Source organism: Dasypus novemcinctus, chromosome 1 (assembly GCF_030445035.2).
Source record: "Dasypus novemcinctus isolate mDasNov1 chromosome 1, mDasNov1.1.hap2, whole genome shotgun sequence".
Classification (NCBI taxonomy): domain Eukaryota; kingdom Metazoa; phylum Chordata; class Mammalia; order Cingulata; family Dasypodidae; genus Dasypus; species Dasypus novemcinctus.
In genome coordinates this window covers 116211868-116237723 of record NC_080673.1, presented here as the reverse complement: position 1 = coordinate 116237723, position 25856 = coordinate 116211868, and the positions used below count along the sequence as shown (strand labels likewise).

The window sequence follows — 25856 nt, the reverse complement described above, 5'->3', positions numbered from 1 at the left end:
ATCTGACAGACTTTTTAGCAGTGGGGTAATGCATTAGGTTAAATACTTATTTGGCATTTTTATAAAATTGCTCTCTTTAAAAAATATTTTAATGTAGAGGTTTATAGGATAATAGAGTAAGAAGAGAGGATGATGAGAAAGTGAAGAGAAAGGTGAGTATCCTGAAAGATAAGTTGTTAGAATTGTAGAGATAGATGATTAGGTGCAAAATATAACTCATCCTCCTAGTTTCAAAAGTCCAATAGGGTTCTAGTTTGAATTTAGATGAAAACTGAAGCAACTTTTTATATTATAGAACAACTTTGGAATTGAGATCCTTTTTGTGGATCAACCCAAAGGATAAGACATGCATGTAAGAAAAGTTGTATAATAGTGTGAGAAAATATGTGATTTCAGTGCCAGATATGTGATCTTACCATTGGATTTGTGAGATGTTGTTGCCATCTTACTACCTTTTTTTGGGCTTTATCAAGTTGATTAAAAAAGAAGCACATTCAATTGCTTTTATGTTTCTTTCCCCACCCAGAAATCCTGCAGGACGGACAGGATTGGTTGGCCGGGGCCTTTTGGGGCGCTGGGGTCCAAACCATGCTGCAGACCCCATCATAACCAGGTAAGACTCAAAATATTTTAGTAGCAAAGAGCTAAGTGATCAGAAAAATGCAGAATATAGCCATAATATGGCTATAGCTATACATACCCTCATGTACATACCCACATCTTCATGTATGTATCTTTTTTTAAAAGATTTATTTATTTATTTCCCCTTCCCTCCCCCCACCCCAGTTGTCTGTTCTCTATGTCTATTTGCTGCATCTTCTTTGTCCGCTTCTGTTGTTGTCAGCAGCATGGGAATCCGTGTTTCTTTTTGTTGTGTCATCTTGTTGTGTTTCATGTATGTATTTTAAAGAGAATTTATGTAAAATTATAGTGATATAAGTGTAAAGCTATAGTTTTATTTTGTATGAATAAATGAGGCGTGATCTAAATAAAATTCACTAGATATTTATTGAGCAAGTGCTTTACAGGATGTTAAAAAGTATAAGAATCCTAAGTTTTGGCTCACTGTCATTGACTTTCTGACTTCACTTGCAAGATAGAAAATATGAAATAAGAAAACATGTCAAATATGATCAAGTAACTTGGATGATACAGGATGCCTTAGCATTTGGTTATGGCACACGATGATAGTAAAGTAGAACACCCAAGAAAGACATGAAGGATATAGACTTCAGCAGCATGTGACTCTTAGATAGGGTGACAGGAGGAGGCCTAAGAAAAAGGCTGTAGTAAGATCTATTTAAGTATTGAGGGACAATGAAAAAAACAAACTTGGTTGAAACAAGATTATTGTAGGAGAGTACTTGGTGATAAATTAAACCTAAAATTAATTTTTATGGAATTGTATTGTGGAGAAACTTAAATGTCAAAATGAAGGAGAATGAATTAGAGCCATTTAAGGTTTCAGAACAGGAGAAAGGCATTCTCTTTCTGAAGCAGACCTATTTGGCAAGTCAAATCAAGTTCAGAAAGTTCCTCAGTGGGCACAGATCAAAATAAAGAAGAAAAGTGAATCTCATGGACGTGGCCATCTCTATAGGAATCATTGTTCTAATTCATCTAGAATATTCTGTCATCATTTTTTGTTGTTGCTTTTGTTTTTAAAAAATTTTTTCCCTGACCATCTTCCTCCTCACGTGTAGCTGTCACTTTCCTTCTTTAGGAAAATGTAATAATGCACATATCCTTGATGTGGTTACTTTTATAGTTTTCGTATTTTGGGGGCTTTCTTTTCTTCAAGGGGACTTTGTTTTTCTCTGATCTGAGAAATAATAATCATTTCATGTCTTAAGTCTAGAAGGTGGTTTATTTGCTTTATTTTTAAGTTACTGGAAGAGTACCTTGCCCAGTACTCTATTGTTCTCTTACTTGCTCTCCCAATTCCCTTGCCAAAAGGAATTTTAGCCTTCCCAAAATAATATCATCAATTTCTCCATCCATCCAGCCATCAATGCAGCCAGCCAGCCAGCATCCACCTTCCACCCACCTACCTACCTACCTACCTGTGTCCATCTGAAGTGTTTTTAAAAGCTTTATGGTTTTAATGAGGTGGGAAGAATTAATGTATTGTTGTGAATGAACTTAAGTTAAAAAATATCTATAGTGGTATCAGTATATACTAGATTTAGAATTTCTGGGTTATATTGTATTTCTATGTTTAACTTTTTGTAGAACTATCAAACTATTTTCCACAGTGGCTCCACCATTTTACATTCCCATGAGCAAGATGCAAGTGTTCCAATTTATCCATATCCTCTCTAACACTTCTTTTTTCCATGTTTTAAATAATTGCTGTCATAGTGGGTGGGAGGTTGTATCTCATTGTGGTTTTGATTTGCATTTCCCTTTTCATGTGCTTTCTAGCCAGTCATTTATCTTCTTTGGAGTAATGTTTGTTCAAGTCCTTTGCCCATTTTTTTTTTTTTAACCAAGGTGTGTGTCTTTTTGTTGTTGAGTCAGAGGAATTCTTTTTTTTTTTTTTTTTTTTTTACATAGTATTTGATATTTATTTATTAAGAGAAATTATTCCGTAGCCCACATATTCAAGTTACTTAATTCAGGAGCACAGGCAGGTCAGTGATAAACATCCAGGGAACTCAATCCAAAGAAATTCTTTATGTTCCAAAATCACTTTGCACTCTGAAAGATACCAGCCTTCCTCATCTCCTCGAAATCTTTCATGGAATCATAATTTCTGTAGAAATCTACATATGCTTTTTTTCTTGGTTCAGCCACACCAAACTTGTAGAGAGCTGCAAACCCCAGCGGCACCACAAATACCCCAACAATATGAATTCGCAGTCGCTTGGCCAAAAGGCCTCGCATCTGAGGTTTCGCCAAAGCACTGGAACGCATGGTAGTTATGTTCCTTAACACCAACGTCCTTCCTTACAGACAGAAAAATGGACCAGGAATTCTTTATATTATCCTGGATATGTATTTTTAAATAAATCAATTTTATTGGTACATTTTAATAAAGCTTACAATTCATCCAAAGTGTACAATCAGTGATATCTGGTATAATCACATAATTGTGCATACATCACTGCAATCATTATTAGAGCATTTTAATTAATTCAGTAATAATAATAAAAAACAGCCAATTAAGAAAAGTCTTCACCTCTCAATCTCTATATGATGGATATCATCTCTTATTAGATAGTAATTTCCAAATATTTTCTCCCATTTTGTACATTGTCTTTTCACTTTCTTGATAAATTCTTTTGATGCAGTTTTTTCCTTTGTTTCTCTTTTTTAATTTTAAACTTTTAATATTGAAATACTATCAAACTTATGAAACAGTTGCAAAAATAAGAACCCCATAGAGAGAACTCCAAAGTACTCCATCTCCCCTGATACTCAGATCCACCAATTTTATCATTTTGCCACATTTGCCATATCATTCCATCTATCTGTCCATCTGTCCATCTATCCATCAACACATTTTCTGAATACTTGAGTGTAGATTGTATACATCATGCCCCTTGAACATTTACTACTGCCATGCAACATTTCTTAAGAATGATAATCACTTATGTATCCACCTTAAGTGCAGTTACCCAGTTCAAGAAACTTAACATTGATATAAAGCTTATATTTATATTGCATTTTTAAATATGTCCCAATAATGACCTTTTGAGCCATCTCTCCTCCCTTATTAGAGCTGTCCAGGATCATGTATTGCCTTTAATTATCATTGTCATTTCAGTTCTTTTTTTTTTTTTTAGTTTATTATTGTGGGAACATATATACAACATAAACTTTCCCAGCTCAACCACTCCCAAACATACCATCCAGTGGGATTAATCACATTCACAATGTTGTAGTACCTTCACCTCCTTTCACTATTAAAATTTTTCCATCTCTAAACAGAAACCCTCACACACATTTTTTTTTTAAGGAGATGCCAGAGATTGAACTCAGGACCTTGTACTTGGGAAGCAGGCACTCAACCCCTGAGCTACATCTGCTCCCCAAACCCTCACTTATTTTGCATTAACCCTCTTTCCCATGTTTCTCACCCCTGCCAATCTGTACTCTAATTTTTGTCTCCAGGACCTTGCACATTCTCTGATGTTTTCTTTGTAGTTACCATGGGGCTTAAATTTAACATCCCAAGTCTTTAACAATCTTGTTTGCAATATTAGGCAGCCAAAGGGTTGCTGATGCAAAATACCAAAATCAGTTGGTTTTTATAAAGGGTTTTTATTTGGGGTAGAAGTTTGCAGTCCAACTGAAGAGTCCAACTCAAGGTACTATAAGAGGTATTTTCTCACCCAGACTCTGTTGCCACGTGTTGACGCAAGGTGGTGGGTAATGTCTGTAAGTATTCAGTCTTCTACTCCAAGGCTCTGTGGTCCTAGCTTCTTCCAGTCTCAGCTGTAGACTGGGACAAGTCTTGTCTCTTTCCCTGGTCTTGTTTTTCTCTGGGCTCAGCTGCTTTGCTCTCTCCACAAGGCCAGTTGTAAACTGTCAGGCAAATGGATCATCTCTCTTCCTGGGGCCTGTACTGTGTCTAATGGAGCCTTCTCTTTTTCCTTGTATAATTGTTTCTCTGTGTATTTACTTCCTGGGGCTCCAGCATTAAAACTCCAAACTGACTTCTCTGCAGTGTGGTTTTCTCTGTGACTCTCTGCCCACCAAGGGGCGGGGACTCAATATCTTCCTGTTGTGGCCCAATCAAAGCCTTAATCATAATTTAATCAAGTAAAAGTGAAAGCACTGAATCCAATACAGTATAATATGCCCAGAGGAACAGACCAGTATACAAACATAATCCAATATCTATTTTTGGAATTCATAAACAATACCAAACAGCAACATTTGCTTTGATAGGCATCAGTAGTATGCACAAACTATGTTTCTGTAACCCTTTATGTAGTTCTTGTCATAAATTATGTGTTTGTAAATATGTGTTCACATTTTGTGCATTTGCCATTTAGATCCTGTAAGAAGTGAAAAGTAGAGTACTGAAAATTGAATAGTACTGGTATTTTTATTTACCCATGTCATTTTCTTTACCAGAGATCTTTATTTCTTCATGTGACGTTAGTCAATAATCTATTGTCCTTTCCTTTCAACTTGCAAAACTCCCTTTAGCATCTCTTATAGGCTGGTTTAGTAGTGACAAAGTGCTTCAGCTTTTATCTGGGAATATCTTAATCCTTTCTCTTTTAAAAGACAGTTTTGCTGGATATACAATTCTTGGTTGGCAATTTTTTGCTTTCAGTATTTAAAATATTGTACCCACTGCCTTCTTACCTTCGTTGTATCTGATGAGATACCAGCTTTTAATCTTATTGAGGCTCCCTTGTATGTGACATATTGCAGTTTTCAGAATTCTATCTTTGGCATTTATCAGTTTGATTCCAGCATGGTATTTGGGTTTATCCTGTTTGGAATTTGTTGGGCATCTTGAACATGTAAAGTACTGTCTTGTTAAATTTGGGAATTTTCAGCCATTATTTCTTTGGATATTCTCTATGCCCCTTTCTTCTCCTTCTGGGACACCCTCAATGCATATATTTGTATGCTTGATGGTACCCCACAGGTACCCCAGGCTCTGTTCACTTTTCTTCATTTTTCCCTTTTTCTGCTCCTCAGATTGGATAATTTAAATTTGACTTCTCTTCAAGTTCACTGTTCTTTCTTCTGCCAGCTCCAATCTGCTGTTAAACCCCTCTAGGGAATTTTTTCTTTCTGTGACTGTGGTACTCTGTTTAGTTCCTTTTCATGATTTCCATCTCTCCATTAGTATTCTCTCTGTGTCCATCTATCATTTCCCTGATTTCCTTTATATTTTTTGTCCATGTTTTCCTTTACTTTTTTTGGCCTAAAATATTTAGAAGCACTTTTTTAAAGTATTTGTCTGGAATGTCCAAGTTGTGATTTCCTCATTGATGTTTTCTAATGCTTTTTTTTTTTTTTTTAAATTTAGCAAGTTTTTTTATTGTCTTTTTTTTTTTTAAAGATACATAGGTCACACAAAATGTTACATTAAAAAAATAAGATGTTCCCATATACCCCCATCTCCTACCCCTGCCCCCACTCCTCCCACGTCAATTACCTCTTTAATCAGTGTGGCTTTAATCTTCTTTGCCTAGTCCATTGCTTCCTGTTTCTTTGTATGTTTTGTAATCTTTTGTTGAAACCTGGACATTTTGATATTTAACATTTTGTCACTGGAATATAATTTCTGAGGCATCTGTTCTTTAAGCTTGTATCCAGCAAGGATTATGACACAGTTTTCCTAGAATGCTAGGAGCTAAAAAAACAATATGTTAATGAAAGAAGGAAAAAAAAAGAAAACACATTGCCTACACTTTGCAGATTGACCTGTGCTAGTGATTTCATTCAGGGCTTTACCATACAGTCAGTTTGGGGAATAGCTCAAGGTCAAAGTGTGGGGGCCTCCCTGGTCCTTTCTGTTTGGTGTGTGTTATATTGGGCATGTGCTTGTGGCCCTGGGAATCCTCCTGTTACATGGATATGAATATCCTTCCCCAGGAAACAGGATTCTCATGGTGCCTGACACTTCACTGCCTCTCCTACAGCCAGTAGTCCCTACCCCAGGCAGCACAGCTTGACTGCTCTCCCACAGTGTTCTTGTAGTAGATCTCTGTAAGCTGCCTTGTTCCCACAGAACAAGTTCTGGGGTGGTGAGTCCTTCAGGCAACCACCAGGCAGATTGAGCCAGATATACATGCTCCCTGTATGTGCACGAGGGTTACTTTGCTCATTCTACATCTTAGGCGCTGGGATCTCGGGCTGGCTCTTTGCTGACCCACTGAGAGTATGGGAGAGGCCAGCCAAGGCAACATGAGAATTCACTGCCTTTAAGTAGCCACTTACTTGATTTGGTGCTTGTTCCTTATGACAGTTTGAAGTTCTTTTATGAATCAAAAGAAAGAAAAATCCATTCCTGTGGGTGTGGGGCTATTTTGATTGGACAAACATAGTGAGGTGACATAGGTTAGGTTTTGGCCCTCTTGCTGGGCTTTATGTAAACAGAAACACAGAGGAAGAGACACACAGGAAAAGGAGCTCTGCCATTTTCACCTGGCCATGTGCGAAAGAGGACCCCAGTTCACCAATAGCTGCAGAAAGGCAGAGAATCCCTGAGAGGCTGAGAGAGTTCCTGGAGTCTGTTAATGTGGTATCTTACATTGATTTTCTTGCATTCCTGGGATAAATCTAACTTGGTTACAAGGTATAATCCTCTTAATGTGCTGTTGGATTCAGTTTGCTAGTGTTTTGTTGAGGATTTTTGCATCTATATTCATTAGTGATATTGGTCTGTGATTTTGTTTTCTTGTGATATCTTTATCTGGCTTTGATATCAAAGTAATGCTGGCCTCCTTGAATAAGTTAGGACAAGTTCCTGCTTCAGTTTTTTGGAAGAATTTGAGAAGATTGGTGTCAATTCCTCTTTGAATGCTTGGTAGAGTTCACCAGTGATGCATCTGGTCCTGGACTTTTCTTTGTTGGAAAGTTTTTGATTACTGATTTAATCTCTTTACTTGTTACTGGTCTGTTGAGACTTTCTATTTATTCTTTAGTCAGTTTAGGTAATTTGTGTGTTTCTAGGAATTTGCCCATTTCTTCTAGGTTATCTAATCTGTTGCTGTGTACTTGTCATTGTAATCTCTTTTAAGTCTTCCTATTTTTTATGGTCGGTAATAATGTTCCCACTGTCATTTCTGATTTTACATCTAGGCACTTCTAAAGCAGTTTCCCTTTTGTTTTATTTCAAGTATCTCATGATTCAAAACAGCTTTGTATATTGCAAAAAAATTTCACAGATTTTCTCATTTAGAATTTCTTGTGCAGTTGTTATATTTTCAGATTCCTAGGCATCTGTCCCAGAGATTTTCCATGTACAATTGTATGAAGTTCCTTTAGATTCTTTAAAGTCCAATGAGATGAGAAGTTACAGTATGTAAGTTTTGAGGCTTAATGAATAAATACATTAAAATACTTAGAACAGTTATCAGGTAAATAATAAGTGCTATTTAAAGACTTTTTTAAAATTAAAATCTTTCCTTTCTCCATTCTCACTATCTCTGCCTTCAGTCCTATCTATATTATTTCTATCTTGATCATGTTCATAGCCTTCTGTCTGATCTTCTTGCCTGTAGTCATGCTTCCCTCCAAACCAATCTCTCTATTTTTGTTTGAGTGAGTGAGCATTCCAAAATAAAAGTTGGTGATGGCTTTAACCTGCTTAAAAATATTCTCTGGTTATTAGATGGATTTAATTAATTCTGTCATAGAAACCCTTTGTCTACTTCTTCAGCCTCATTTCTATCTACTTCACTAATGCCCACAGTGCTTGACCCCTCATAAACTTTGAGTTTCTTGAACACACTATCTTATTTTATAACTTTGTGTATGTTATTTCCTTTTCTGGTATCCATAACAAAACAGATATTCTTACACTAATTATTCTTTTATTTCTGTTTACTACACTCATCACACTGTCACACTGTCCTATCATTTGTTCATGTATATGTTTAACTTTACTATTAGACCATGAGCTCTTTCAGAGAAGAAAGTACTATATAAAGTAAATCTCCTATATAAAGACATTTGGAAACTCTTATATCCAAACTTGTGTATTTCATGGAGCATATATGGAATGATGATTAGTTCATAGACTTTCTTTTCTGATTTAGTATTGGAAATTCAAAATCTTTATCTTTGTCTAAGAGTCTGTTAATTCTTAAAATTGTAGTAGGGAGTAAGGGTGATGTAGGATATGGAAGGAGAAGGGGAGATTTATCAGCGTCTATCAGGAAAAGACTGTAGTTACAAAACGTATATTCTAAAATTGATGCTGCCTTAATTTTTAGAGATCATATGCAATTCAAAATATAAAATTAAATTAAGGGGTACAGTGAGTTTTTTGTGTATTCGTTTTTCAAAAGAAGGCATAAAGATTGAGAAGCACTGCTTTTGAGACCAGCTGAATATGTAATTTGAATACATTTTGCATAATTTGCTTTTCTGATGATAAAACAGGATTAATGAACTATTGAAAGCACATGTTATCTGGTCTTTTTCATCACCTGCAATTCTTAAGTATCCTTTGATTTTTTTTTCTTTAATTTTTTTTTTTGAAACATTCAAATTCTATTATGCTTTAAAACTTTTTTTTTTGATAGCACTTTAAGTAGGAAAACTGTTTATATCCTGAATTTTTATTAAGGAGAATACAGTATATTTTATGTAAAGTAAATATTTGTCCTGCTTTGTCACAGCTCTAAATATAAAATATTTCTAATAAAAAACAATATTTTTTATAAAACTAGCTGATTTGAAGTGAATTTATTTATACTCTGTTATAAAGAATAATGGATCTTTCTACTGTTATCTCAAACTTGAGATAATACAACCTTTGTGTTTGTTCTTAATTGGTTATGATCTTACATTTCTATTTCCAGGTGGAAAAGGGATGAAAGTGGAAATAAAATCACCCATCCTGTTTCTGGGAAAAGTATATTACAGTTTGTTGCAATAAAAAGGAAAGACTGTGGAGAATGGGCAATCCCAGGGGTAAGCATTAAAATTAAGTCAAATTAATGTTCTAAGTTCTTTTTAGTTACTTTACTTACTGCCAGGTTACTACATACAGACCTTTCCTGCTCCATTTATATTCCATTTCTCACTGCTTCAGTTTAGTAATTCTTTTGCCTTTCATCACTACAATCATATGTCATTGTTAAAAGCAAGTGCAGGATAATACAAGACTGTTAGAATCTGAGTATGTTCTGAAACTCTTAGGAGAGAACCTAGACTTCATAGTTAGATCTTCTGTGTCCTGAACTTTCTACTTTTAGCTGGGTGATATTGATTTTATGCCCTCATCTTTAAAATAGACTATCATATCTATCTCATAGAATTACTACAGGTAACATATAAAGGTGCAGGTACATAGTAAGTACTCATTTATGTTGGGTCCTTTCTCACAATTCACCTCCCCCCTCAAGTGAGAATTTTAGCTTTTTTTTTTTAAACTCTTTATTTTGAAATAATTTCAACATACAGGACAGTTGCAAAAATAATATGAAATCCCGCTGCCCCCTCAAGTTACCATGATCCACTGATGTAAACATTTTACCACCTTGTGGTTTCTTCCTTCCTCCCTCCTTCTCTCCCTTTCTTCCATTATCTCTATCATCTCTATCTTGTGAACATTTGAGAAGAGTTTACATACTTCATACTCCTTGAACTCATATGCTTCCACATATATTTCCTACAAATAAGGTATTCACCTATGTTATCACATTAAGTGCAGTTATCAAGTTCAGGAAATTTAACATTAGTTTAAAGCTTGTGTTCCATATTCCATTTTTAAAGTCCTAATAATGTACTCTTGAACTTTTTCTTCTCTATTCTTGGATCCTATCCAGTATCATGTATTGCAGTTAATTGTCATTATCTCTATAGTTTCTCTCTTTTTTTAGATAGTGAAAACATACAACATAAATCTTCCCATCCCAACCCCTCCCGACCATACCATTCAGTGGGATTAATCACACTCACAATGTTGCCATACCATCACTATTATTCATTATTAGAACTTTCCCTTTAACCCACAGAGAAAACCTATACTCATTTTGCGTTAATTCTACCCTCACTGCTGGTAATCCATATACTACTTTCTGTCTCTGTGAGTTTACATATTCTGTTATTTTCTATGTGATTATTCTGGGGCTTAAATTTTTTTTTTTTTTTTTAAAGATTTATTTTTATTTATTTAATTCCCCTTCCCACCCCTCCCTCCCCTGGTTGTCTGTTTTCTGTGTCTTTTTTTTTTGCTGTGTCTTGTTTCTTTGTCCGCTTCTGTTGTCGTCAGCGGCACAGGAAGTGTGGGCGGCGCCATTCCTGGGCAGGCTGCTCCCTCCTTCGCGCTGGGCGGCTCTCCTTACGGGTGCACTCCTTGCGCATAGGGCTCCCCTACGCGGGGGACACCCCTGTGTGGCACGGCACTCCTTGCGCGCATCAGCACTGCGCATGGGCCAGCTCCACACGGGTCAAGGAGGCCCGGGGCTTGAACCGGGGACCTCCCATATGGTAGACGGACGCCCTAACCACTGGGCCAAAGTCCGTTTCCCTTTGGGGCTTAAATTTAACATCCTAAATCTATAACAATCTTGTTTGCTTTGACACCAGTAGCTTCAATAGCATACATAAACTATGTTCCTAAACCCTCCATCCCCTTAACGTTTATAGTTCTTGTCACAAATTATGTTTATACATTATGAATGCAGAACCACTGATTTATCACTACATTTTTTCCATTTGCTTTTGGGATCCTGTAGTCAGTAAAAAGTGGAGTTATAATTAAAAAATACAAGAGTACTGATATTTATATGTACCCTTGTCATTTTCTTTACAAGAGATCCTTATTTCTTCATGTGGCTTTAGTCAATAGTCTATTGTCCTTTCCTTTCAACCTGCAGAACTCCCTTTAGCATCTCTTGTAGTGCCAGTTCAGTAGTGACAAAGTCCCTCAGCTTTTATTTATCAGGGAATGTCTTAATCCTGCTTTCATTCTGAAAAGACAGTTTTGCTGGTATATTATCTAGGTTCTATAGGGAAAGAGAACTTACAGGAGATATACATATATAAATATATAATATCTATTATATAAACATATATATATGCATATAATGTAAATATTATGAGATATTTTTTATAGAAATTGGCTCATATGATTGTAGGGATGGGCAGGTCGAAATTCTATAGGGCAGACACAAGCCGGAAACTACAGTGAATGTTTTCAATGAATTCCCCAGAAGCTGGCTGGGTAAAGTAGAAATAGAAATTCTCCCTCTGACTGTTTGAAGTCATTTCTCCTTTTAAGCCTTCTACTGATTCGATGAGACTTTTCCATTGTAGAAGACAGTCTCAGTTGACTGTAAATATAGTCATAGAGGCCATCAACTTAGTGATGACTTAAACCTACAAAATATCTTCACAGTAATGATCAGGCCAGTGCTTGCTTGACCAAACAATTGGACATCGTAACCTAGCCAAGTTGACACATGAACTTAATCATTACAGACTACCCCTTATCAACTTGGCACCCATACATATTTCCTTAAACCATACCTAATTTCTAAGTAAAAACAGTAACAGTTATATTTTCTTTTCTTTTTCTTTTTTGCTTTTAATCCAGTTTTTTTTTTTTAACCTTTCAGTTGTTAAAGCTTTACCAGAAGGCATGAGTGTAGGGAACATCGTCATCCAACACATCTCACGTCAATCCAAACCTCAGACTCCTTTTGTGGAGTATAAAGGGTTTTTGCTGTTTTTAAGTTCATTTGAACTGCAAAGATTATTTCCCCTTCCCTGTTTTTAGGATTTCATGTATTCCCCCATTCAATTTTGGCTGCCACAACCACAGACAGAAAGCGCGAGGACTTCTTTTTCTTGCTTCTGTAGTGGAAACCTTAGCAGCAGACAGGAACTGTTCCAGTGCTGTCAGAGATGTATAGCAGTTATATTTTCATGTAACAATACTAAACTGTCCTGCATACAACTATGTGTGGTGTGAAGTAAGAGTCCATCATTATTCTTTTGCAAATGGAGATCCTGTTTTTCCAGCACCATTTGTTGAAGAGACTGTTCTTTCCCAATTCAGTGGTCTTTGCCCCATCATTAAAAATCAGTTGGCTATAAATAAAGGTTGGTTTCTGAGCTGTCAATTTGATTTAATTGTTCTATATGCTTATCCTGCTAGTACCATGCTGTTTTTTTAAACAAATCAATTTTATTGATAAATATTAATAAACCATGCTATTTTAATTACTGTGGCTTTGTAATAAGTTTTATTTTATTTTTAAAATCTTTTTATTTTTTTAAAGATTTATTTTTTATTTCTCTCCCCTTCCCCTCCCCCCAGTTGTCTGCTCTCTGTGTCCATTCGTTGTGTGTTCTTTTGTGACCGCTTCTATCCTTATCAGTGGCACCAGAAATCTGTTTCTTTTTGTTGCGTCATCTTGTGTCAGCTTTACGTGTGTGTGGTGCCATTTTCAGGCAGGCTGCACTTTCTTTTGCGCTGGGTGGCTCTCCTTACTGGGTGCACTCCTTGCATGTGGGGGGGACACCCCTGTGTGGCACGGTACTCCTTGCATGCATCAGCACTGCATGTGGGCCAGCTCCACATGGGTCAAGGAGGCCCAGGGTTTGAACCCTGGACTTCCCATGTGGTGGGTGGACGCTCTATCCATTGAGCCAAATCTGCTTCCCCAGCTTACAGGTCTTGATTCTTCATCGAGGAGTGCTAAATCTTCTATTTCACTACCCCTGTATTTTATTTAACATATTTTTACCATCACCTTTTTGTTGAGAAATAACTTCAGTGCTTCTCTTGATACAATTGCTCCTGCATTTTCTTTGCTTTTTCCAAAATCAGTGTCCAAATTCACAAACTTCAATTCACAAACAATACTTTTGAAAGCTCTTATTTTGGGGCAGATCTGCCAGTTCTTTTAGTGGGACAAAAAACCATCCAGTGTTGCTTTCAGTGCCTCAAAAGCTGCATTTAGGAGCTCTCCATGATTCAAGTGGGACTAAAGCCACCAACAGCTACCAACTTCCATGCCACCATTTTATACAATCTATTGAAAAAAAGACTGCTTCTGTTTCACATCCTCATTGGTTAACTTGCAACAAGAGAATTTGACTGAACTCCCACTTGACTGTGAGGTACTTTCAGAAGGCAACTGCAATGTGCTAGTTTGAGAACTACTCTTTGAAGCCTGCTGAGATATACTTGTGAAGGAAGTGCTTTTGGAAACCAGAGATCCTCTGGTCTGGGAAATGCTCTTTGAAGCTTACAGCCATGCAACTACCTAGGAAGTGCTTTTAGAAGTCAGCTGCAACATATTTGTTGAGGAGCTGCTCTTGGAAGTTAGCAAGTATATGCCTGATGAGGACCTGTTTTTAGAAACTGATGATGAAACCCTTGCCTCTGAGCTAGTTTTGGAAATTAACCACTTGAAGCTGTCTCTGAACTAGGATTAGAAGACAATACTGGCATCTCTATTTCTGAGATTCCTGAGGAGCTGAACCTGTGAATCTTTGAACTGCTTTGAGAAGCTGAGACTGTAGAGCCTTCCAAAGTACTCTTCTTAGATGATCTACTGTGTTGTGTGAAATCAGGGGATTGGGTCATAGGACTGTTCACACTGGAGTTCAACAAAGAAACAAATAATGCTGAGTTATGCATATCTGAACCTTCTGATTTAGAAACTTTTCCAGCTGCTGTTACCTGAAATGCTGTCTGCTGCTTTGACTGGAACCAGGTTGATCCCAAAGACCTGTAGAGCTCTTTTGATTCCAAATTGAGTTCCCATTACTGTCTGATTTGGTGGATGGCCCCACACATGCTGAACTGTTTTCCCGCATGGCTGGTGCGTGTTCCATTTTGGCAGAATTTTTTTGCTTTGTCTTGCTCAACCACAGAACAGTTTTTTCCTTCTATGACTCATTTTTTGGATGGCTCTTCTTCCCCTTTTTGGCAACCAGTTCATCTCTTGTATGGTTTGGAGCATCTGTCACTTTGATGCCTTCAGCCATATTAAGTATTTTAAACATAACTCTTTGAAGGTACTGGAAGATGTGGTTTGCCCAGACCATGGAAAAGGAGATGAGCTGCTGCATCTGCTGACTGTGGGTCTCGCCCTCGGTGTCTGCAGCTTCATCTGTATTAGTGGAAGCAATGCTGCCAGTGGGAACCAGGTCCCCTGGTGTTGTGGAGCAAAAACTTCCAGTGGTGGCACCAGGGTTTGTCAGTCTCACTGTTGCAGTGCAGTGCCTCCACTCTGGCAGCCACCTGCCTCCCTTGAGTTCTGGCTCAAGAACTCTGACTCCCCTTGTGCTATGCTGGGCCTGAGGGTTGCAGAGGCCATGAGCAGACACTGCACTGGGAAAGAGGGGCAGCATCGAGAGGGAGAGGCACTGTCACTGCGGCCTGTACCGCTGGGGCTTCGAAGAACCCCCAGGGGAAGCCCAAACACCAAACAACAGCCAGGAGCAGCTGAACTGCCCACTGTGTTTCCATCTGTTCTGATGGAGGGACTGGTTCCACCATCTTCCCACAATCCCCACATAACCTCTTCTTTCTACCCTAAAATTACCAACCTCTATAAATAACTAATCTCATTCATGATTTTTCATTTTTCAGTGTTTTTTTCCACTTTTTTCAAAATTAATTTTTTAAAATTTTATGTATATTTTTAAAGCAATTATAAGCTTACAGAGAAATCATCCAGATAGATAGTACAGCATTCTCATATACCACCCCTCCACAGTGTTCCCTAATAAGAACATTTTGCATTAGTATTGTACCTTTGTCATTACTGATAAAAAATTATTATTATAATATTCCATTAACTGTAGTTCATAGTTTACATTTGCGGTCACTCTTTGTATTGTGCAGTTCTATGGGTTTTATTTTTTATCTTTATTCTGGTGTGAAAAAGAGAATACTTTTGTTAGGCCTGATGTGGTTTGAATTCATGTTAATGATATATTTGAAGTGGCTTTTAAAAATGTGTATGTGTAGGCTAGAGGGTTTTTTATTTTATGCCTTGTTATTAAATGGAGATAGTTTGATGTGAAGGTGTTTCTTCATACATATACTGCTACCTGGAAGAATGATTTTTTTTTTCTTTGTAGGATAAAAATGGAATGGAAATTGAGATTTTAGCTGGTGCTGAGAAAATCTTAGGCTAATTACTATGCGCCAAATGGTCAAATTTCACTCATGCTGAGTGCAGCATCACAATAATGATTTCATCATAGGATATTATTTATTGTTGCCTGAAATTCCGATCAATCAGGGAACCATTGTCATTGATAAATTGAGTCATTCCTCTAATCATTGTGTTTTGAGTATCCTTACCAGTTCATATTTTAGACATTGAGGATATAACAGAACAATATTAACAAATATGTCTGAACTCTTGGTGATCACATTTCAGTGGGGAGATGGATAACAAGTAAAATGTATCATGTTATGAGGTATTAGGTACTAAGAAAAAAACTAATGCAGGATCCCTAGCCTAGGAAGTGTTTGGGTTTTTTGCAATTTTAGATAGTGTAGTCAGAGAAGCCTTCCTTAATAAAGTGACATTTGAGTAAAGATCTGAAGGAGGTAAATGGTTGAGCCCTGTAAATATCTGGGGAAAAGTATCCTGGTCAGAGGTAAAACCAGATCCAGTAGCCCTGTAGTGTGAGGAAGTCTGACATCCCCTAGGAAGAGTGAGGCAATCAAGGTGACTAGAGTCAATGAAATAAATAATGGGGAAAGTATGAACTTGCTAAATTTTTTCTTGCCTCCAGGCCATGTCTCCTTCCTTAAGAGTCTGATGTCTTTACTTGCCATAGGCTAATCTTGGACCAATCACTGTGGCAGGTGATTGGCTGCTTCTGTTAGAGAAGAACATGTCCTAGAAGAATGGGGATCACTATTATGGGAGATAGAATAATAAATATCCACTGCATCACTCAATAAATATTTTCTGAATTAATCAAAGCTTACTACTTTTTAAAATGTGACTATTAGGGGATGGTGGATCCGGGGGAGAAGATCAGTGCCACGCTGAAAAGAGAGTTTGGTGAGGAAGCTCTCAACTCCAAACAGAAATCCAGTGCTGAAAAGAGAAAAATGGAAAAACAGTTGCAGAAACTCTTCAGCGAGGAACATCTAGTGGTAAGAACTGATGATTCCTAGAAGGAATTTAGTCTTGTAGATTAATGGAAATGACTTGAAGTTTGCTTGGAAATCTGGTAGATCCTTTCCTTAAATAAAGTAGAATACTTGAATATGTGAAATACATATTTACAGAAACAATATGTCATAGTAGATCTTCACTATAAATAGGTTTCTATTTAAAGTTTTATAGCCCACTAGATTTTAGATAAATTACGTATTTTTGTTATTAATTTTTTTCTTTCTTTTTATAGATACATAGATCACACAAAATGTTACATTAAAAAATATGAGGTTCCCATATAACTACACTCCCCACATCCCTATAAATTTATTTTAACAATAATTGTGTCCCCTCAGTTTTTCTTTAGACTAGGTGTGAGCTAATGTGACAAATTAGAAGCTATTTTCACAGGCTAAGTACCTATCCAATAGAAAATCTTTTTTTTTTTTTTTAATTTGCTTGATTTTAGCTCTTTCTGAAAGGACATTTACATTTAATATTACACAAAGTTTTTCTGGTTGATAACCATTTAGGTCTCGTGTCTATTTTGTGTGTATACCCTCTGCAATTTTTTGAAACCACTTTACAGGGTATAGTATACTAATAATAAGGAATAGGACAGGATTTTCCTTCTCTTCCCTATTCTCTTTCTCTTTTCTCTGTTGGCTTTGTTTGCATTGCTATGTTTTCTTTCCTGAATTGGCGTTTCTTAATTATTTCTCTACATTGCCCAGTTTATTTGGTCATTTTTATATTAGATGGCTAGATCAGATCTTTTCACTTATTAATAGCTATTAGTCTTTATTAATTTCAATTTGTCGATCTTGTTTAACTAGAAGAATCTACCTTTGTATTTCTAAAACTATAGACACAGAATCTATTAAGACAGAGAAATACTTTAATTATGGAACTTTTTAAAAAACCATATGACCCAAGTTTGACTTAATCTCAAATTCTGAAGTTAGAATCTGAGATGTTGGGGTTTTTTGAATTTGAAAGCTACCTCAAAAGGTATCTGAAAATATTGTTCCTTTGGAAATTTACAACAAGCATATCTAATGATGTATTAAAGGGTCTGTATTTACATTTCTAATTCTAGTGAGGGCAATATGCTTCATCTCTACCCATTCCTCTTTCACCCTAGACTCTTTTTAACTTCCTTCTTTTGAAAATAGATATACAAAGGATATGTTGATGATCCTCGAAACACTGATAATGCATGGATGGAGACAGAAGCTGTGAACTACCATGATGAAACAGGTAATTTTACTTTTTATTAAACTGACCAGGATTTAGAGGATCAATTTAAGCCAACCAGTCTCCTGGGGCACACTTAAATCTGGACTATTTTAACCTCTTAAGCCAATTAAAGATAGATTATAAGAATATGTATGTACTAGGATTCTCTGGGGAAATATTAATAGAACCAACAGGATATATATATATATATATATATATATATATGTTATGAGATTTTTGTCCCACAAGCTGATATTCCAGTGTAGATTTTAGATGAATTCCCCAGGAGAAGCTGGCTGGCTCAAATAGAGATGGAAATTCTCTTTTCTGACTGCTGAAATCATCAGTTTTCCTTTTAAGGCCTTCAATTGATTAGACTTCTCTCATTGCTGAAGATAATCTCCTCAGTTGATTGTAGATGTAATCAGCCATACATACAATCAATTTACGGATGATTTAAAGTAAAAAAAAGTCCTCATAGTAACCATCAGACCAGTGCTTCTTTGACCAAACATCTGGACATTATAACTAGCTAAGTTGACACATGAACTTAACCATCAAAGTCCATCCCTTGTCAACTTGGCGCCCATACATATTTCCTTAAACCATACTTAATCTCTAAAAACAATAACAGCCATATTTTCACCTGACAATACTCAGCTGTCCTTTGTATAACCAGAAATACATTAAATATCTCCGGAATAGGGTGTGCTAGTCCTTGGATAATATTCACTCTTAACTTGACATCCTAAGATTTATGTCATATGATAAGGGAGTAAAGATAGGGATGAAAACAAAGATATTGCTTCATGTATATATAAAAACATTTAAAACGAGGAAGAAATAGTCATAATCATTACACTCCTCATTTTTGTACCTGGTTACATGGTCATATTTATAACTACCTTCTTCTACTACTCATTCCATGTTTTCTTTACCTTCAGGAAGCACCTCACCTGCCTGTGGTTCTTTTCCTGATGGGATGTTTCAAACCTTCATTCCTGAAACTTCTGGGCCATTAGTAGTCTTACCTGGATTGAGTTGTTGTAGTTTTCCATTTACTTTAGTTACAGGGCATGGTAGTACTATGAGATGCCCTAGGAAATCTTCTGTATTCCAGGCTAACTCTTCTTTACCTCTACTGTGTGGTAATAATCTTATTTCTCCTTGATAATCAGGATCAGTCACCCCAGCCTGTACAATAATTCCCTTCTTTGCTTGTTCAGAGACATGAGTCGACCAAAGTGGCTGGGTGGCAGTCTTAACTTATAATTCATTGGAATCATTGTTCTCTCTCCTGGTGAAAGGACTCCTTCTCTTGGAACCAAGACCTTTAGACCAGCAAAACTTAAAATTTCACAGACAAGAAGCAAAAACTTTTCTAATAGATTACTAGGAGTACTAGTGAGTGGTGCCACTCACATTTAAATCTGTTTAGTTTTCTGGGCTGCTCAAGCAAATACTATGAAATAGTTGTGTTAACCAATGGAAATTTATTAGCTTATGGTTTTGAAGGTAGGAGAAAGCCCAAATCAAGGTGTCATCAAGGTAACGCTTTCTTCCCAAAGACTGGCATTCTGGGGCACACTGCTGGCGATCCTTGGTCCACGTATCCTCTGTCATATGGCAATGCACATGGCAGCCTCTCCTAGCCCTTCCTTTCTTTTCAGTATTTTGTTGATTTTGGCTTCTGAGTGTTCTTTCAGGGGCTTTCTCCTGCTATCTGAATTTCATTTTGCTTATAAAGGACTCCAGTAATAGGATTAAGACCCATCCTGATTGAGGTGGGGCACACTTTAACTGAAGTAACCTCATCACAAAGTCCTACTTACAATGGGCCCACATCCACAGGAATGGAGTAAGTTTAAGAACGTGGTTTTCTGGGGTATATACAGCTTCAAACCACCACAGTACACCAGTATTAAGCAATCAAAATGTGTACATGATCCCTGCCTGCTCCTGAGGAACTGAATTTTGTAGTTCTGTGAAGCCAAAAATGTGGTATTAAAAGAGTTGTGGAAGAAAGGCTTAGTAGTGTTATAGTCAGTGACTGCATTTCTCTAATCTGTTGGTAGGACTTGAAATTAAGGTTGCATTTATGTGCTTTAAATAATGAATTAGACATTAAAATTATGTACCTTAAAGTTGTCAGATTCTTTGTATGGTTTGTACATTTGCACAAAACAAAAACACCAACAACTCAGGATTTTGGCAGGAAGTGTGGCAATGATTAGGGAAACGTGGTTTTATATCTGTGTGACTGTTTTTAAATAATTTTATAATAAGCTTACATTATTAAAAAACAAAACTATACCCCAAAAACCCAAATACTAAAAGTAATTAAATGATTACTTTTTCTGGTCCATGTTTTAAAAAAAAATTGGAGGAGGGAGGGGAATCATTTTAAGTATGTTGTTTTCATCTGTAGCAAAATGAAGTGGGCAGTTTATCAGACAGACTCATGACTTTTTAAACTGTGTAATCTTGTGCAAATTGCTATTCCTCTTGGACTTATTTTTTTCACTCAAAATGAGGGTTGGAGCTAGATTATCTATCATGTTTACTTTCTTTGCTTTTGATTGTTGAACTTTGTTGAATTCTAATGATGATATTAGAAGAAATAATCCTTCTGATATTGAGAATTCAGAAGAAATATTTCACAGGGAGAAATATGCAAATAAAATATACCTTAAAAGCAGGTCTTTATGACTTAAGTATAGTACTGATAAATGTGTTAACTATTTGTTTTGAAGTTAAAAACAGTGATTTCGATCCAGGTTAATTGTATCATTTATGGGTTGTTCAGATCACTGCCTTCACCTTCCCTTTCCCTCTTCAAACTTTTTAAAATTTTGTTTTATGTAATTTATTGACTAGAAGGAGGAAGTACAAGGACTTTTCAGACGTTATTAATTCTAATAAAGAGCATGTTATTAGAAGAAGTTTTTATTTAGAAAATAAGATACTTCAGTTTTACTTTTGGATTCAGGTTTACTTTTAAATTCTAGTTCTCCATTGATGGTTGAACGTTGTAGTTGCAGTGAGCATACTCAAAGAGCTATGATTTTATCATTGGAATTTAGAAACTCCTGTATGCTCAGTTAATAATTTCTTTTTTTAAAGAAGTAGCTTTATTATTTTGTTATTTTAAGTGTACTAATTATAATGCTAATATATTATAAAGATAATACATGTCTATTGCAAGTAATTTAGAAAACAAATGATGCATACAGAAGAGTTTTTAAAAAACACCACCCAAAGAAAATCACTATTAGCATTTTGGTTTATCTTCTTCAAGACTTCATATAGTAGTTTTAAAATAAAAATGGGCTCATACTATACTTTATATTTTGTTGCTAGATGTTTCCACTTAAAAATATCTTATGGACATATTGCCATGTCAGTTGATATATATATGATAAATATATATCCATTTTTAATGATATATGGGAGCTCATTGTATAGCTGTACCCTCATTTATTTAATCAATGCCTCATTGATGGAAAGTTTGGTTGTGTACATTCGTTAAGGTGTAAATAATGTTGCCATGAGTACTTGGGCTTGTATCTTTATTTCTTTAGGACAAATTCTTCAAAGTAGATTTGCTAGATTGTTGCTTGTAAACTCAGTGCATAGTGCAGAGTCTGGTGCATTAGAGTCACTCCAGTATCTGTTGAATGAATGCTAATCAAAGAGCATTAACCCTTTAAAAAGCTCTTAATAAACACTGCCAAGTTATTCTCTAGAGGTATGCCATTTACGTTCCCAACATTGAGAAGACTGACATTTTAAATTTTTGATAATTTATAAATATTTCTCTTATGGTGTCTGGTTTGATATCATTCTTAGAAAAGTCCATTCACCGTAAGACTATAATACTTGTCATCAATAATTTTTTTTTCATTTTTTAATATTTATATCTTTAATTCATCTGGCATTTATTTTTATATAAGGTTTCATGCTCACTTAATATGAACCCTTCTATTTTTAATAAAAACCATTATTTTTAGAATAATTTTCAGTTCGTAGAAAAATTGCATAGAAAGTACAAAGCATACCAATTCACACACATGGTTTCCTCTAATTATCATCTTGCTTTAGTGTGGCACATTTGTTACAAGTGATAACCAATGTATCAACATTATTAATAACTGAAGTATATAGTTTGCATTAGGGGCCAGTCTTCATTTTGAATGGATTTTGACAACTGCATTATGTCATATTATTTACCATTATGGTCTACAGTGCCCTAAAAATGCCTTGTGCTATACTTATTGTCCTCTCACCTCTCCGACCCCCTCAGAACCCGTGACAACCAATGATCGATTGTTTTTTCTTTCAATGATCGTTTATTGTCTGTAGTTTTGCCTTTTCTAGAATGTCATACAGTTGGAGTCATACAATATGTAGCCTTTTCTGACTGGCTTTTTTTTTTTTTTAAGATTTTTTTTTTAAAATTTATTCTCCCCCCGCCCCCAGTTGTCTGCTCTCTCTGTCCGTTTGCTGCCTGTTCTTCTGTGACACTTCTATCCTTATCAGTGGCACCGGGATTCTGTGTTTCTTTTTTTTGTGTCATCTTGTTGTGTCAGCTCTCCGGGTGTGCGGCACCATTCTCGGGCAGGCTGAACTTTCTTTTGCACTGGGCAGCTCTCCTTCTGGGAAGCACTCCTTGCATGTGGGGCTCCCCTATGCGGGGGACACCCCTGCGTGGTAGGGCACTCCTTGTGCACATCAGCACTGCACATGGACCAGCTCCACATGGGTCAAGGAGGCCCAGGGTTTGAACCGTGGACCTCCCACGTGGTAGGCAGACGCCCTATCCATTGGGCCAAGTCTGCTTCCCCTGTCTGGCTTTTTTCACTTAGCAATATGCATTTAAAGTGTCTTTTTGTGGCTTGATAGTTCTTTTTATTGCTGAATCATTGTCCACTGTGGTACATTGAATGGATATGCCATTCACTTATTGAAGGGCATCTTGGTTGCTTCCAGTTTTGGGCAGTTATTAATGAAACTGCAATAAATATTCATGTGTGATTTTTGTGTAGACATAAGTTTTCAATTTCTTTGAGTAAATGCTTAGGAGCACAACTGCTGGATCATATGATAAGCCTATGTTTAGCTCTGTAAAAAAAACTACCAAACTGTTTTCCAAAGTGGCTTACCAGTTTGCATTCCACTAACAGTGAATGAGCGTTCCTGTTGCTCTACATCCTCACAAGCATTTGATGTTGTTGTTATTTTGGATTTTAGCCATTGAACTCTTTTTTAAAGTTAATATTCTTACTTATTAAAGAAAAATCTTTTCTCTTGATGCCTTTTCCTAATATTTAGGAACTTGGTTAAAGTTGGACATTTTAGAGCATTCTAGATTTTAACTCACTAGGCCACCTAATACAACAATCCTTTAAGATTGTTTTTATTAAGAATACCTGAAGATACAAAGTTATGCTGAAAAATTAATAAATGAATTAATTACTTTTTCTTGTGATATTTTCTCTTTGGTAATCAGGTGAGATAATGGATAATATTACCCTAGAAGCTGGAGATGATGCTGGAAGAGTGAAATGGGTCGACATCAGTGATAAACTCAAGCTTTATGCCAGTCACTCTCAGTTCATCAAACTTGTGGCAGAGAAGCGAGATGCACACTGGAGTGAGGACTCTGGCCCTGGCTGCCATGGGCTGTAGCTGGAAGTTTCCATGTAAACTAAAGGTCAAAGAAAGAGCATGTACTGATAAGAAGAAACTATCACACAGGACTCATACAATTAAAAAAAAAAAGCCCACTTGGAAATTATTTTATTCATTTTCAAAACAATTTGCATCTGCAAGTTTTGCATCATAGTAATTATTAATAAGTATGGTAAAATGGAACATAGAATTTTCAATTTCCTAATGAAAAGGATTATAGTCATATTTTGTGTGCATTCTCTCTAAGCATAGCTTAAATCAAATTTAAACAAGTGATGCTCTTTGAAGAATTGTATTCAGTATAAAGATAAATTTGTGATCAGATGTCACTTCTGCTTTCCATCTGTTTCTTGTTTGTCAGTTCTTTTTTTCCCTACTGATCTTGTGAGGTCTCAGGGATACACCTGTTTTAGGAAGAACACCATTGGATATATAGTTTATTGCATATTGTGAGTTATCTTTAAATTATTTGCTGTGCATTTTGCTTTATATGTGTCTTGTTACCTTAGGACATTTCTGGAGGAACATTTCCTCCTATATTGCTAGGTTTTATTGCGTTCAGACTTGTTTTTATGTCTTAGATATAAATGATAGTTTTTTTCCTTTAGAGACATTTGGTAAAGTGGGTAGTAACAATAAATAAATATTGAATATCTACCTTCTATCACTTAATTCTCACAATGATCCTATAAAGTTAGGTGATAGAATTTTCATTTTACAGACAAATTGATATTTATAAAAGTTGTGTAAGGTTTGTTCAATAAGCGACAGAGCTAGGATTTGTATCAAAAACTGTGTGGTTCCCAATTCTATTCTCTTTCTATTATATCCCCTACTAAGGTTATGCATCTTTTGATTTGTGACTTTATGCAGTTTTAAAGATTCTATGTTGCATAAACAGTACTCATGTTATCCCTAGTAAAGCATTTGTGGCTTGTGACTTGAAAGGTAAGCACCACACCTGCTTTGGCTGGCAGAGTAGAAATTGCTTACATAATTTTGGCCTAAAAACATTTTATATAATAAATTAAAGGTACGTGGTCGCAATTGGTATTTTTCTTGCCAACAGGTGTTTTCAGACTTTTGACAGTATCTCAAACTCAGAAAAGCATATGCGAAACTTGTTACATAAGACCATAACTACTTTAAAAGTAAATATTTTGTATCTAAAGAGGGCACTTGAAAATTCTAACCATTCTTAGAGGCTAAATGCTGCTCTTGTCTTACAGTATAAACTTTCTTATGCTCATGACTTCTTGTGGTTGGCATATTTAAAAAAATACTCGTGGGGCTTTAATAAACCGATTGAAAAATATATCCTTTGCAGAAAGCATTTGTAATTAATTTGTGCTTGTTTACACTGACTTTCATCGTGTTATTAATTTACCAAAGTGGACGCAACCTGAGGCTATTAACCTCAAGATAAAAATATTTTAAAATGTGTGATAGTGCTTGAAAGGTATTTGGAGATTTTAGTAACCATAATAAAGAATACTGCTGAGATAATAGTGTGAAAATTATTTGTTAGAAATAGACAATACAGGTTATAGTTAGTATCTAAAGATACTTTTACCATAATTTCTATTTCTTCTCCACTCATGCCTCCCATTTTATGGTTATTTTATTGCTTCTGGGTTATTATTGGTGTAATCATATATGCTGGGAGGTAGAAAATAATGTGGTTCTATTATTCCTAAATGCTGATAAATTGAATCTTCAGCTGTAATTTCCCCTACCAGGCCTGTGATGGCCTAATAAAGAGTGTTTGAAGTGGTAAGAGGTACTAAATAAACACTTTAGAGCAACAAAATTTGCCCAAGGAAAGCAAATGGGTGAAAATCTAATTTCTTTTTTAAAATCAGGATTGAGAATACCAGGTAGATTAATATAAATACATATTGTATATAATTTTAATGGACTTACTCAGATATTTACAAAAAGGGATATATACCCTTTTTTTATATATATATATTATTATATATATATATATATATATTTTTTATATATATATATATTAAATAAAAGCACATTTGGGTGAGATTCAAAGTAGAAATCTCAAGGTTTATAGCCTTTTCACCAAGTGAGCTAATGATTAATGGTGGCCTTACCTTGAGATCAGGACATTTCTAGGCTTAG

At 35.8% G+C, this 25856-nt stretch overlaps 1 protein-coding gene, 1 non-coding gene and 1 pseudogene across 11 annotated transcripts in view; 1 reads left to right on the top strand and 2 right to left on the bottom strand.

The window, feature by feature from the left end:
* NUDT9 (nudix hydrolase 9) overlaps nt 1–25226 on the top strand; it is an 85058-nt gene extending 59832 nt beyond the window's left edge. For all 10 annotated transcript variants that reach the window (XM_058295782.1, XM_071215600.1, XM_058295776.1 and 7 more), the window contains 5 exons: nt 527–613; nt 9504–9615; nt 16640–16786; nt 17966–18050; nt 23539–25226. In XM_058295782.1, coding sequence (XP_058151765.1) covers nt 527–613; nt 9504–9615; nt 16640–16786; nt 17966–18050; nt 23539–23717 — 610 coding nt within the window. In that variant the 3' untranslated portion in view covers nt 23718–25226. The remainder of the gene's footprint in view (nt 1–526; nt 614–9503; nt 9616–16639; nt 16787–17965; nt 18051–23538) is intronic.
* LOC139437143 (CDKN2A-interacting protein pseudogene) lies at nt 11322–15182 on the bottom strand (annotated as a pseudogene).
* On the bottom strand, nt 12432–12561 carry LOC111765477 (small nucleolar RNA SNORA31). Its single transcript, XR_002797804.1, has one exon. It is a non-coding gene; the product is annotated as a small nucleolar RNA SNORA31 (small nucleolar RNA).
* Nucleotides 25227–25856: the final 630 nt, after the last annotated feature.